This window comes from Euphorbia lathyris, chromosome 7 (assembly GCF_963576675.1).
Source record: "Euphorbia lathyris chromosome 7, ddEupLath1.1, whole genome shotgun sequence".
NCBI classification, from domain to species: Eukaryota; Viridiplantae; Streptophyta; class Magnoliopsida; order Malpighiales; family Euphorbiaceae; genus Euphorbia; species Euphorbia lathyris.
In genome coordinates, this window is record NC_088916.1 from 69676349 (window position 1) to 69690051 (window position 13703).

The following is a 13703-nucleotide window of genomic DNA, read 5'->3' on the forward strand; positions in this document are numbered from 1 at the left end:
ATCTCACATGTGAAGAAAGTTCTCTGATGAGAAATGATATCACTGGAACTTTAGAAAGTAGTAGAAGGAAAACTGAATAGAGAGAAAAGTTGTGTAAATTATGATTGAAGATTCTACCTCATAGTGCAGATTGGTTTATATCTGTTGCACAGGAAATTATTGGAAGCACCCAGTTCTCCATATCAAACGGAAGACCTTCCATACATATTCTTTCATGTGTAATATGAACCCACACAGATTATAAGAGACTCCACTATTTTATTTATTAACTGAGATCACAATAAACGTGTCCAAATGTGAATTGGAGATCCTCCAAGTGACATGAAAGACGGAATACTTCATATAAGAACTCCCGTTGCACCTAGGAGTTGCTGCTAACAGTATACAACACAGTATTCTGCACAAACTGTCTGTTCATAGGCACCTGTCAGTGTTAAATCTGCATTCTACAACTAGTGCATGAAAAATTACATGCCTTTTCCTCACTCATAATATAATGTCAATACAAGGATCAAATTAGACATTTGGATTATCTCATTCTCATCCCAGAAATGAGAATCATGAGTGTTTCACCACTTGATAAAAGCATAATATTGCCACAAGCAGCATAGGATATAATAGTATAATCAGTATATATATCAAGATTCTTAGTATGCACAAGTATGTATCTATAGATCCCAAAACTGATCACATATTGCAGAAGCTCTATCTTGCTTTGGACAACTGTATAGCTTCTTGGTCAACACTAATATCTTCTGGCCAAACAAATGTGAGCGAGAATTCTTGGCTCCTTGCATCCTCCACCTGCTTCCACTCTGTCCATCTCTCACTCAGATCAACTCCTTGCAGCATTTTTACCACTTCTGCCATTGTCGGACGCTGCTCAGGCTGGCTTTGGGTGCATAGCAGCGCAACCTTCACAATAGTCTCCACTTCTTTGCAGTCATAAACCTCGAGAGTCTTGTCAACAATGTCCTCCAGTCTATTTTCTTTCTGAAGCTTTTTGATCTGCATAACATGTCTCCATTCTGTTAAATTTCATATGAGAACATTGCAAAATAAATTATAGAGTTGTCTCCTAATGAAGACTCACATGATCAACCAAAAGAACATCCTCTTCCTCTTCAAGCCGGGATAGGTCTATTGCACGCTGCCCAGTAACTAATTCGAGAAGTGTTATTCCATATCCAAACACATCTGTCTTCTCTGTAGCTTTCCCAGTGGATAAATATTCTGGGGCAATGTGACCCATGGTACCGCGTATCTGAGTGGTAACATGAGTCAACTTCGTGTCTGCTGCCCTTGCTAGCCCAAAATCTGCAAGAACAGCTTCAAAATCTTCATCTAACAGGATGTTAGAAGCTTTCAAGTCCCTATGTATAATCTTAGGATTACAATGCTCGTGCAGATACTCCAGGCCATGAGCTGCACCAAAGGCCACGCGTTTCCTTGTCGGCCAGTCCAAGCCTATTTCTCCAGGTTTGAGGTCTAATAAGGATAACAAGAACATGTCAGTACTCAGATATAAACATCACTTGTTTGCTGGTACAGCCAATCCAAATGCTTAATGATAATAATAATAAAATGACTGCGTCTTTGTAAAAGCATATCTCCCCTTGTGGGAGGTCTAGAGTTCGATCTTGTTAGGAGCAGATACTCAACTCTATAAATTATAAGAATAGTAACAGGAAACATCCAGGTATAAAGACAAAACTGCTCTTTTATGCAATGCTAGTTCAATATATATTCGAAAAATTGCCCATAAAAAGGAAATAATTCATGGATATACCTCTCAGATGGTATGCAACACTGAGGTTGGGCATATAAGGATACACAAGGATTCTTTCGGAGGAGGTTGTACAAAAGCCAATCAACCGTAAAAGATTCCTATGAACTGCAATGCTAACAAGTAAAACTTCTCTCTGGAATGAAGCTTCTCCTCCTGGACTGTAATCTGAAAGACGTTTTACAGCAACCCTTGTGTTGTCTCCGAGAACACCTCTATACACTTTCCCAAAGCCTCCTTGTCCGATGACATTGCTTTCACTAAAATTATCTGTTGCAAGTTGGAGCTCGCGCCATGAAAATCTTTTGATATGCCCAAAGGAGATTCTGCGGTCATCTTCACCTAACATATAGATATGCAGTATGCTAGTCATAACAGATAAGTTTAAAGAAAATGAACACCAATCTCCTATTTATGATGACTGTCTCCAATTGTTCCTTGAACATATTTGCAGTTAAACCTCGATTTTATGGCAATAGTGTATCTTTAAAACAGTTGGTTAGATGAGATTCAAAATCAGAAGTTGCAATTCTCATTCTATAAATTATTAATTGAATAATATGCAAGTCACAACAACAACAACAACAACAGAGCCTTAGTCCCGAAATGATTCGGGGTCGGCTAACATGAACCATCATATAAAAACCGTGAAATCAAGTCGTGTCAGCGACACAAATTCGCTCCCTCCACTCCGTCCTATCCACTACCATATTTTCCTCAATTCCCAGTAAACTCATATCACTCTCGATCACCCTCCTCCAAGTTTGCTTAGGTCTTCCCCTACCCCTCACCACTACATCCCTTTGCCACTCTTCGGTTCTCCTAACCGGCGCATCAAGCGCTCTACGTCTCACATGGCCAAACCACCTTAGTCGATTTTCTCTCATTTTATTCTCAATAGATGTGACCCCTACTTTTGTCCTAATTATTTCATTACGCACCCGATCCTTTCTCGTATGACCACACATCCATCTCAACATACGCATCTCCGCCACCGACATCTTATGGATGTGGCAGTGTTTCACTGCCCAACACTCCGTACCATATAACAATGCTGGTCTAATTGCCGTCCGGTAGAATTTTCCCTTCAATCTATTAGGCATGCCGGGGTCACAAAGGAAACCCGTAGCACTCTTCCACTTCGACCAACCAGCTTTAATCCTATGAGCAACATCTCCATCTACTTCTCCATCCGTTTGGATAATAGATCCTAAATACCGGAAGCAATCCGAGGCCTGAACAACTCTCCCATCTAGGGTGATTGTCCCTGCCTCCCTACTCCTATGGCCGCCAAACTTACACTCCAAATATTCTGTCTTACTTCGGCTCAACTTAAAGCCTCTAGATTCTAGAGTTTGTCTCCATCGTTCCAACTTCCTCTCCACTCCTTCTTTCGTCTCATCGACCAACACAATATCATCTGCAAACAACATGCACCATGGTATACCATCTTGAAGTGAACTTGTTAGTTCATCCATAACGATGGCAAAAAGAAATATGCAAGTCACAAAAAAAAAAAAAAAATCAGAATCAACAATATACCCGAAACACAATTAAAGCATAGAAAAGGCCAACACTCTGATTGGATTGCCTTGAACTTTTATTCTAATTTAAATGCATTGAGGACACTACTTAGCTAATTTATATTTTAATACAAGTCCAGTTAACAGTATATAACAAATTTGCAAGTGAAAATGGGCTTGAAAGTAAAATCCATAAATTTTATAGAAACAAAACCCATAAAACTTCCAAATCAAACAATCTAGAAATTTGTTTATTTCTTACAAACATAAATAAGAAAAACAAAAAACAAGGTCCTTCATGAATAAAAAATATAAAATAAATAAGATCCAAAAAATTAGCAGGGGCTCAATATAAAATATGAAGAAAAAACACGCAAAGTTAAAGGGATGAACAGTGTTATTTTTCCTTCAAAAGTAATTACAGAAACAGCTGATCCTACCTGTATTAGCATTAAGTTCCTATAGGAACATGTTGTGTACGACACTTCATAACGTGTATGATCTTTCAGGCCTATTTCCTAATAAATGCATTGAGTGAATCCTCATTCTACATTCAAACTATTCACATGAACAACAAAAATGAGGAATGTAAGATTCTGTTGTAGCACACATAAGTATAGAGACCAAGTCGAGATAAAATATTGCAAAACCTTTAAGAACCCATACAACAGGTTCATATACTAGTGTATAAGGTTTGTTTGCTTTGGAAGGGGAGGATGAAGAAGAAGGAAGTAGAAGCAGAAAGATTTCCTCGTGGTTTGAACAGATGGAAGAAATTAGAATGGCACACGTTTGGGTGAAGAAAGAAAGCCAAAACTAATTAATAGTCTATATCCTTGATCACTAATAAGATGTCGGTGGCGGAGATGCGTATGTTGAGATGGATGTGTGGTCATACGAGAAAGGATCGGGTGAGTAATGAAATAATTAGGACAAAAGTAGGGGTTACATCTATTGAGAATAAAATGAGGGAAAACCGACTAAGGTGGTTTGGCCATGTAAGACGAGGAGCGCTTGATGCGCCGGTTGGGAGGACTGAAGAGTGGCAAAGGGATGTAGTGGTGAGGGGAAGGGGAAGACCTAAGCAAACTTGGAGGAGGGTGATCGAGAGTGATATGAGTTTATTGGGGATTAAATATGGTAGTGGATGGGAAAGAGTGGAGGGAGAGAATTTGTGTCGTTGACACGATCTGATTTCACGGTTTTATCTGATGGTTCATGTTAGCCGACCCCGAATCATTTCGGGACTAAGGCTTGTTGTTGTTGTATCCTTGATCACTAAGTTTCAACTACTATCATTTTATATATTAATCTTCAATTCAAACAAGTGAAAGTCAGACAAGTTTAATTTAGTCAAGCACAAACAGGAAAACATCACATATTTCATGGAAAGTTTATATATTTGTAAAGATGTCCCAATGAGCCCGCTGCTGGATCTATTAAGATAATCTGTAAATCATCTCAGTAGAATCCAAATTGGATACCATCAATTATTGAGCAAGTATAACACAATTTAATAAAAACAAGACAGAATCAGTTTGAAGATATGAGAAATTTTTCAAGTAATAATATTATACAACTAAATTACAGACATAATTTTTCTGTGACCAGCTACAAAAAGAAATACTGATAATTTATTTAACAATACAACAACAACAAAGCCTTAGTCCCGAAATGATTAGGGGTCGGCTAACATGAACCATCATATAAAACCGTGAAAATCAAGTCGTGTCAGCGACACAGATTCGCTCCCTCCACTCCGTCCTATCCACTACCATATTTTCCTCAATTCCCAATAAACTCATATCACTCTCGATCACCCTCCTCCAAGTTTGCTTAGGTCTTCCCCTACCCCTCACCACTACATCCCTTTACCACTCTTCGGTTCTCCTAACCGGCGCATCAAGCGCTCTACGTCTCACATGGCCAAACCACCTTAGTCGGTTTTCTCTCATTTTATTCTCAATAGATGTGACCCCTACTTTTGTCCTAATTATTTCATTACGCACCCGGTCCTTTCTCGTGTGACCACACATCCATCTCAACATACGCATCTCCGCCACCGACATCTTATGGATGTGGCAGTGTTTCACTGCCCAACACTCCGTACCATATAACAATGCTGGTCTAATTGCCGTCCGGTAGAATTTTCCCTTCAATCTATTAGGCATGCCGGGATCACAAAGGAAACCCGTAGCACTCTTCCACTTCGACCAACCAGCTTTAATCCTATGAGCAACATCTCCATCTACTTCTCCATCCGCTTGGATAATAGATCCTAAATACCGGAAGCAATCCGAGGCCTGAACAACTCTCCCATCTAGGGTGATTGTCCCTGCCTCCCTACTCCTACGGCCGCTAAACTTACACTCCAAATATTCTGTCTTACTTCGACTCAACTTAAAGCCTCTAGATTCTAGAGTTTGCCTCCATAGTTCCAACTTCATCTCCACTCCTTCTTTCGTCTCATCAACCAACACAATATCATCTACAAACAGCATGCACCATGGTATACCATCTTGAAGTGAACTTGTTAGTTCATCCATAACGATGGCAAAAAGAAATGGGCTTAGTGCGGAACCTTGATGCACTCCAATTGTAATAGGAAACTCTTCAGTCTTCCCAACACTAGTACGTACACTCGTGCATACTCCCTCATACATGTCCTTTATGATGTCAATATATTTCCGCGAAATGCCTTTCCTTATCAAGGCCCATCAAAGTACTTCCCTTGGTACCTTATCATATGCTTTCTCCAAGTCAATGAAAACCATATGCAAGTCTTTCTTCTTATTTCGATAGTGCTCCATTAATTGTCTCATTAGATGGAAGTATTAATTCAGGATCCAGACGTGACCATCAGAAACTATGCATTTATCAAAGTTGGAATGGAAGTATTAATTAATGTTTTAGGCAATACACACAAAACTACTGTCAGGTTTATGACTAGAATGGATAAATATTCTAGTTATGGAACATGGCTATAATGTATTCAAGAACAGAAGGAAAAGTTATTACCAGAAACATCAACAAAGACATCATGTTTGTGGCTCCGCAGTTGATGGTATCGGTATGCAAAGCCAAGTAGCAGAAGTATGGATACACCACAGCTTGTAACAATAACAATGATCTTAAGTCTTGATTTGCTGTTTGAAACTGTAAATCGCATTAAAGTAAAGTTCAAGTAAAGGCATGATGTCATGTAATGGGTACAAAGTATTGGAAGATGTTAGCATATAAACCTGAAAAAGGGGATCTTGAAGCACAGGGTTCTTCCAGCCTGGAGCCACAATTCATACCTGTCCCTGTAAAACTGAGAGGAAAATTAATTATTCACAAGTGAGTAACCATACTTATATATATATATGGTAATCCCTGAAGAAAAACTAACGGGAACAGCACAAAACTGATGAGCTAAAAACTTAAGTAATTATGATATAACTTTGCTTACTTTTATGTGCATGATAGAGAACAGCGCAATAAACACAAAGAAATAGGAAAATAGAATTCTATTAATGAACTTTCTGAGCACTATAGGATCAGGAATTTGGAGAGAAAAAAAAAAGAACAAGACTAATAGAAGAGAGATGAAGGAAACCAGCAAAAAAAATAAGAAAATAAAACGAACATAGAACAGACTCCTTCTTCCACAGGGCAAAGCCCCTTCCCGAGCTATAAACAAAGACCCAAAAACTGATTTTCTAAAAGCTACCTTTCTTTGTACATACCTCACCTCTAATACAACACACCCAACATCACACCAATCCTCTGACGTAACAGACTCAAGCTATAATGAACCATGTGTCGGTTTGTTCCCGTACCAGCCTTAATGCCTCTGTACCATTCTCTATCAGTGCATGTGTGTGCCCAATTATGAGTGTGCGAGTGAGTGAGTGAGAGAGAGAGAGAGAGAGAGAGAGAGAGCATAAGCAATATGTAAAAACAGGTGTACATATAACTTGCTGTGATCAGTGGACTCTTTTCTTCCACAAGTATATGTCACTATTTTCTTAAAAACTTAAGAATCTGTCAGCCACTTTCCTGTCCAATGAGAAAATCTCAGAAATTCATCAGAAAATTCTCTATTCTCTGATGTTCCTCACATGTTTGCTTCATTAATGGTTATATAAGTTTATTGAAAACTTATTCTTCCAAAGCTCGGAAGTAGCTAAAGCAATAGAGGCATTTTATTATAGTTATCAGATGGTAACAGAAACAGAGTAAAATCTTGAAAACGCTTAACTAATTTATCTTCCATGACTTACTATTTTGTTCTATCATTTGTATGATGCAGAACTTAGAGAGGGAAGAATATCTTCCTGTGTGGGTTGAGTTTAGGCTCAATTTATCTTTTTGTTTCTGTTAATTCTTGTATTCAAGCTTATCAATACAATTTTATATTTCCAATTTGTTGTATCTTCTGTTTTTGGTTTCTATTAGATAGTTAGTAACTTAGTACTATCAACGAGTAGGACCCTTGTGCAGAAAATAACAATGGCTAGACAACATGAACCTACATCATATTGTTACAATGTATTGGCATAATTAACAGAGACAATGAGGTACTGAATGACCCAACGGTTAACATGCTATTTCATAAAGAGTCTTTTTGTAAGCACAGTGAAAACACAAAAACCTAACATTGAACTAATAATCAATCAAAGAACTCCTTTTTATGCCAAACGAATAAAAAAATGTTATTCTCTTTACTTTATAATTCTCACAGAGATTATCTATACTGGAAGTTTTAATTATTGTAGAACGAGGTAATAATAAGAATAGGAAGCCATATTTTTCCTATATATGAAAGATCTAACCAAACCCTTATGACAAGTTTTCTTTCACTTAATAAAATTCTGCATCAGAATTCGGTCACAACTGCAGCATGCAAATGTGTCTCTCTAATAGATGGAATCCTATTTGTAATTTCTAGGGTTAATAGAATTTGATTGGTTTGATTAAATATGCTTATTTACTGTTAAAAAGAAGACCAGGCCTGTAGTTAGAAGAAAGTGAAAAGCTGAAAGCAACTGCATGTGAAACTTACTTGAACTCTGGAACCGAAAACAGATGTTCTGGCACTTGTCCAACTAAATCATTACACGAAAGATCCCTATCAAATAAAGAGATTGGCAAGGCATATGAACTGTCACCATGTGCACGAACTCACAAATAGAACAAGTAAAAGAAACTAGAATGCTACCAGAATTATGAAAAAGAACAAAGGTAACAAAATTAGTAATTTATAGCAGAGTTCCTCGAACTTGTTTCTTTTCCTGAATAACATGTGTAGTGTCAATCTTGCAAGCAAAAGAAATAAGCAAGGCCTAATAAGTCAATCAATCTTACATCATGGCAAAATTATCAAATACTACTTATGCTAATTTTGTATCAGCTTGGTTCACAAAGTTAGAATTTTGTTTCTATTCTGTCTTCAAGGCTCAAAGCAATTGCAGAGACACGCATGCCTAGTTGTGTAATTTTGTTGATAAGATAAGCAAGCTGAACCTGGAAAATTGGTATTGGCACATAGAAGGGTAATCTATAAAATATAAATACAAGCATCTTACGTCAACTTTGGCACACCTTCAAAGTATCATGATATAATTAAAAGGTAAACAAAATTTAAGAGAGAGGCAAAGCAAGTTATGTTCCAAGAGGATATTTGTAGTAAACAGTGGCACATTCCTACATGCATATTGAAAATATAGAAGAGTTATTGGACTCCTAAAAGATCTTAAAATGATGACTTACAAGTGCTTCAACTTAGACAACCTCCCCCAAGTGATAGGTATAGAACCATTGAACTTATTGTTAGCAAGATTTAGATTTTCCAGGTGCACCATGTCGGCAAGATATTCAGGCAATGGACCTGATAAGTTATTGTTCTGTAGTTCCCTGGTGGAGAGCAGAATAAGTAGTGATCAGAGTTCAGTAGTGTAGTATCATACCTCATTAGAAAATAGGGAGAAGAAAAGGTTCCAATCACATAAACAACTTTCAAATGTCAGAAATTAAATCAAAATAAATGAACGCTTTGATAACATATCATGGATAAAAAGTTAACAGAGAAATAAGCAAAATAAAAAAAAATAATAAAAAATAATAAAAAAATAAAAAGATAAATAAAATATCTGTTCAGCCTCATTTTTTATTTTCATCCTCTCACATGCAACTAGACCAATTTCGGTCCTAGATATTAGCTGTCTGATGCATCCATCTACATTGCAAAGTGTTACAGAACTCCAAAGCTAACCTAAAGTATAGAAATGAGGTGGGATGAATACTTTTGGCAAAGAATACCCATATGACTCGCAATATATCTCTAAGGCAACGCCATGGTATGCATATTTACCTCCCAAAACTTTCTTCGTATTTGCTTTAACCCCTTTAAAAATTTTGACATTTAGCTATATAATTACTGCATTTTTATACCCCTAATTAATCTCTTGCCTATTTCAGCTTCTACCCTTTTTCCTCTGCCCTTTTCGACTCCATCCTTGCAAAATGGACAGACAGGTAACTGAAAAAGCATTTCTAGGCACAAAAGAAAACAAACTCCTCCAATATCCCGCGGAAGCATGCCCATCTTTACATTTAGTACCTTTTGCCTCTAGTTAGAGGAGAAGAAGACCCCAGACCATTTACCGTCATATTATTTTTGGAATGTTCCTCTCCAAACCTTTGCTTTGAAACCAAAAATTCAATCAATTTACACTTTCTTCAACCCTAGCTTAATGAGCATTTTCAAGCCAAACCATCATGTTACTATTGAGCTGCTTCCTCTCCCACCCTTTGCGTTCACACTAAAAGCTCAATCAATTTAAACTCTCTTCAACCAAGATAAATAAGCCTTTTCAACCCTGCATTTCTAGCTGAACATTGTTAAAAGCTTTTTACTGATCAATTGTACCAACATGCAATCTCATCCATCAAGCATGGAAACTTACAAGCTAACTAAAGACTTCAGTTTGCAAACTGCAGGTGAAAGAGTGCCAGAAAATCCATTTGACGCCAAGTTCCTGAAAATTGAAACTCATGAAGTCAGTGTACAGAAGAAGTATAGAAAAATTACTAACGAAAGAACTCCTAATCAAGTAATATATAAAAAAGAATAAAGGAAAAAAACAGTGAAAAGAGTTATTGCAGTCCCTAATAGAAGCCTTTTCAAAATGAGAGTACTTACAGGGATATTACACTTCCATTCCTGCAAATGATATGAGACCAACTATCGCAAGGGCTCACAAGGAAAAAATTCCAGTCTCTTATTTGGTAATTCGTATCATTGAGAGCTCTTAGAAGCTCAACCAAAGCTTCACCTGAAAGTAACTTAGAAGTAAAGACATGGAGTACACTGGTTAGCAGCAGCCAGCCCTAATATCCTGCTTCCAAAATCAAAATTAAGGAACACAAACCATATTTATATGTACAAGTAAAATGCAACTAAGAATCAAACAGGATCAGAAAAAGAGCAGCTTACATTATTGCAACAGCTTACATTGGCACTAAGTTGGGAACATTTTTACCAAAGCCTTAAATGGGGTTCGGGTTACATTTGTAACAAACTGAGCATGATATATATATATATATATAGAGAGAGAGAGAGAGAGAGGTGTACAGCTGTTTATTAGTTTAGGTAGTAGTTAGTATTTATTTGTAGTTAGTGTCCTATGTAAATATACCTATCTTATTCTCATAATCATAATATATTGAGTTTTCTTTCTCTAACTAGAGTTAGAATGTTGTATCTTGATTCGTTATGAATTAATAGGTATTTATCAAATTATAAATAGTATGCTTTTTCATTTAAGCATGCCAGGAAAAGAATAACTACATTAAAAGAAAAGCAAATGGAGAAAAAGAATTTAAAGGTAAGATGATTAAAAAGTGCACACAATTTTGCTGGCTTTAGCACAAAGACTGAGGCACAAGAATAGCTGGAATCAAAATACACATGTTTGATAAGTAAGTGCGGGAAAAATGAAGTAATTAAAGATATAAGCAAACCTTCAAAGTCGGGGTCTTTTGAAGAAAAAGCAATGGTTAGAAAATTGAAGAGTATGAAACAGAAGACGAGTAGCTTCATAGGATTCCAAATAAAAAACACTCCAAAAGTAGAAGCTGGTTTCGTCTCCAAGAAACATGTATCCTCAAGTCTATTGCAACTGCTGTTTTGAAGTTCTAGAAACAACAAGGTTCAAAGTAATCAACTAAAAGATTATATAATTAAATCAAGAAGGTGAGCAGCAGCCTGAGACTTTCCAAGTCAGAAACATGAATCACTTATCCATCTGCAATAATTAACCAATTGTCTACTTTCTCGAAAAGTTGTTACTTTCTATAACCAATTAGCATTTTAGCTAACAATAACATTATTATGTTTTTCTCTTCCTCCATCCCTCTGATACAGTCTTTGCAACCTTCTCCCTCACCAACAATCACTTCAAAGACAAAACCAATACCACATAGATAGAATAGGTTTGCTTGCAACTCAGAATAAGGAGTACATATATTATCATATGCCATTAACAAAAGAAAAAAGCAGACCTGGTTGAGTAGCCATAGCACCAGCAAATGCAACCAATTAGGCATCAAGAAAATCACACCCACAATAAGCACAAGATAAAGAGGAAGTTCAACAAGATGATGCATAATTACTGCAAGGGAAGGGACCCACAAAGCATTAAGAAAAGACCAATGGTTCATATGAAATTAGAGACAGCATAGAATAATAGAATGCTGGTATTGTATTATTGGTGGAATAAGAATGAGAATCCCACTAATTAAAACAAGGGGTCATATCTTCTTTCTCTTTTAAGGGATTGTATTAAAATAAATAAAATAAAATATTTTTCTTTGCCCCTTCCTTTCCAATATTAATATTAATTGAATTCTATAAAGAAGTAAAGGCATGGAGTACACTGGTTAGCAGCAGCCAGCCCTAATATCCTGCTTCCAAAATCAAAATTAAGGAACACAAACCATATTTATATGTACAAGTAAAACGCAACTAAGAATCAAACAGGATCAGAAAAAAGCATGAGCCCGAGGCTCAAAATTTCACATCACTATTAATTGGATTCCACTGGCCAAAAATTTCAGGTTGAGCATTATATTAGTTCAGGTTAGAATGAGTTTGAACAATAATTGAGCTAAACGAATTTACTCACAGCCAAGGACAAATGCACTCACAGGAAAGCTGTATAAGTCGTATCGGAGGCCATAGGATAAATGTGAACAAAGATTTTCTCATGTTTGTACTTCCTTTTGATAACTCGTTGTGAGAAATAAAATCCATTTGGGAACGCCTCCACCTTAAAAACAAAATGAGAAATAATTGTAAAGAATATATACCTATGGAAGATCGAAGAAATTAATTGCCTGCAAACCAACCTCAGGGCCTCCACTGCAAAAGCGAAATCCTAATGGCCGGCCGATTCCGACTTCGAAAGACAATTTGGCCCATCAGCCTAGGTCCGATCCAGTAGCTGCTGTTCATCCTATAGCAGAGGCAGAATCTTCTTTCTCTCATAATCCTGTATCAAACTCTTTTCCTCCACTCTCAATTTACCTTCTGTGCCCTCTTTTGCACCAACCTTCTCTGATAATATTTTTCCACCCTTCAGTCAATTTAGACCACCATCAACTATTACGGGTTCCTATCTTTTCCGATCGTGGAATTCTGATTTAATTAGAACCCCTTTTTCCCAGCCGGCTGTATCTTTCAACCCTTTGTCAACCATTTCGCCACACATTCATTCTTCTCAACCAGGGGCTAATTCTCTTGTTCGGTTTCCCAATTCTCTTCATGGAAATCAAACTTTTCCTACAACCTTTCAATCCCAATATTAACTCAACCATCATATACTTCTCCAATTTCATCTTCTATAGTTCTCCCTCATAACAACTCTGCTCCTACCTTCCATATCAAACTCACTTCCAGAAACTATGGCATATGGCGAACCAATACTGTGTCGGTTTTTCAAGCAATCAATGCTTTTGATGAACATGCCACAGGTGCAATCCCACCCCCAAATCAGTATGTTCCTGTATCCCAAATGCTGACCCTCGTACTCCAAGTGATTTTGTATACAATCATGTCTATGGAACATGGGAAGATATGACAAATGTAAAACAAGCCAGACTAAATAAACCTAAGAGTTTAACATTCAGGGAACAAAAATATATATATAAGGCTATTGGTGTCATACCAATAGCTAATAAAAGACAACAACAACAAACAAACAAAAAAAAAAAAAGTCACAGGTTAGAACTAAGGTCTCAATTATAAAACTGATAAAGACAAGAAGTCACGTGCTAAACATTAAAAACAAAACATAAATTATTAAATATATCAGTAATCTGAAATTCCAAATTGCAATGCACCAATTTGA

General features: G+C 36.8%; 1 protein-coding gene across 4 annotated transcripts; it reads right to left on the minus strand.

Moving 5' to 3' along the window:
* Window positions 1–460: 460 nt before the first annotated feature.
* Window positions 461–13453, minus strand: LOC136235812 (probable LRR receptor-like serine/threonine-protein kinase At5g63710). Of its 4 annotated transcripts, none has more exons than XM_066025850.1 (13): window positions 12703–13453; window positions 12502–12623; window positions 11857–11966; window positions 11317–11490; window positions 10496–10628; window positions 10260–10331; window positions 9064–9207; window positions 8357–8422; window positions 6552–6622; window positions 6328–6465; window positions 1790–2128; window positions 1094–1488; window positions 461–1008 (listed from the first exon to the last, which is right to left on the minus strand). In XM_066025850.1, exons 3-13 carry the CDS (start codon window positions 11870–11872, stop codon window positions 706–708), a joined length of 1851 nt encoding a protein of 616 aa, XP_065881922.1. In that variant the 5' UTR covers window positions 11873–11966; window positions 12502–12623; window positions 12703–13453; the 3' UTR covers window positions 461–705. The 4 variants fall into 4 exon arrangements, with proteins under 4 accessions (XP_065881922.1, XP_065881923.1, XP_065881924.1 ...); XM_066025851.1 differs by having other exon boundaries at window positions 12480–12623; XM_066025852.1 differs by lacking the exon at window positions 11857–11966 and having other exon boundaries at window positions 12703–13452.
* Window positions 13454–13703: the final 250 nt, after the last annotated feature.

Bases quoted from the DNA above. Each gene is read 5' to 3' on its own strand.
- LOC136235812 (XM_066025850.1), bottom strand. The intron at 10,629-11,316 runs GTTTGCTTATAT...AGTTACTTTCAG, and splicing joins AAAAGACCCCGACTTTGAAG to GTGAAGCTTTGGTTGAGCTT. The intron at 9,208-10,259 runs GTAAGTTTCCAT...GCTCTCCACCAG, and splicing joins CTGAAGTCTTTAGTTAGCTT to GGAACTACAGAACAATAACT.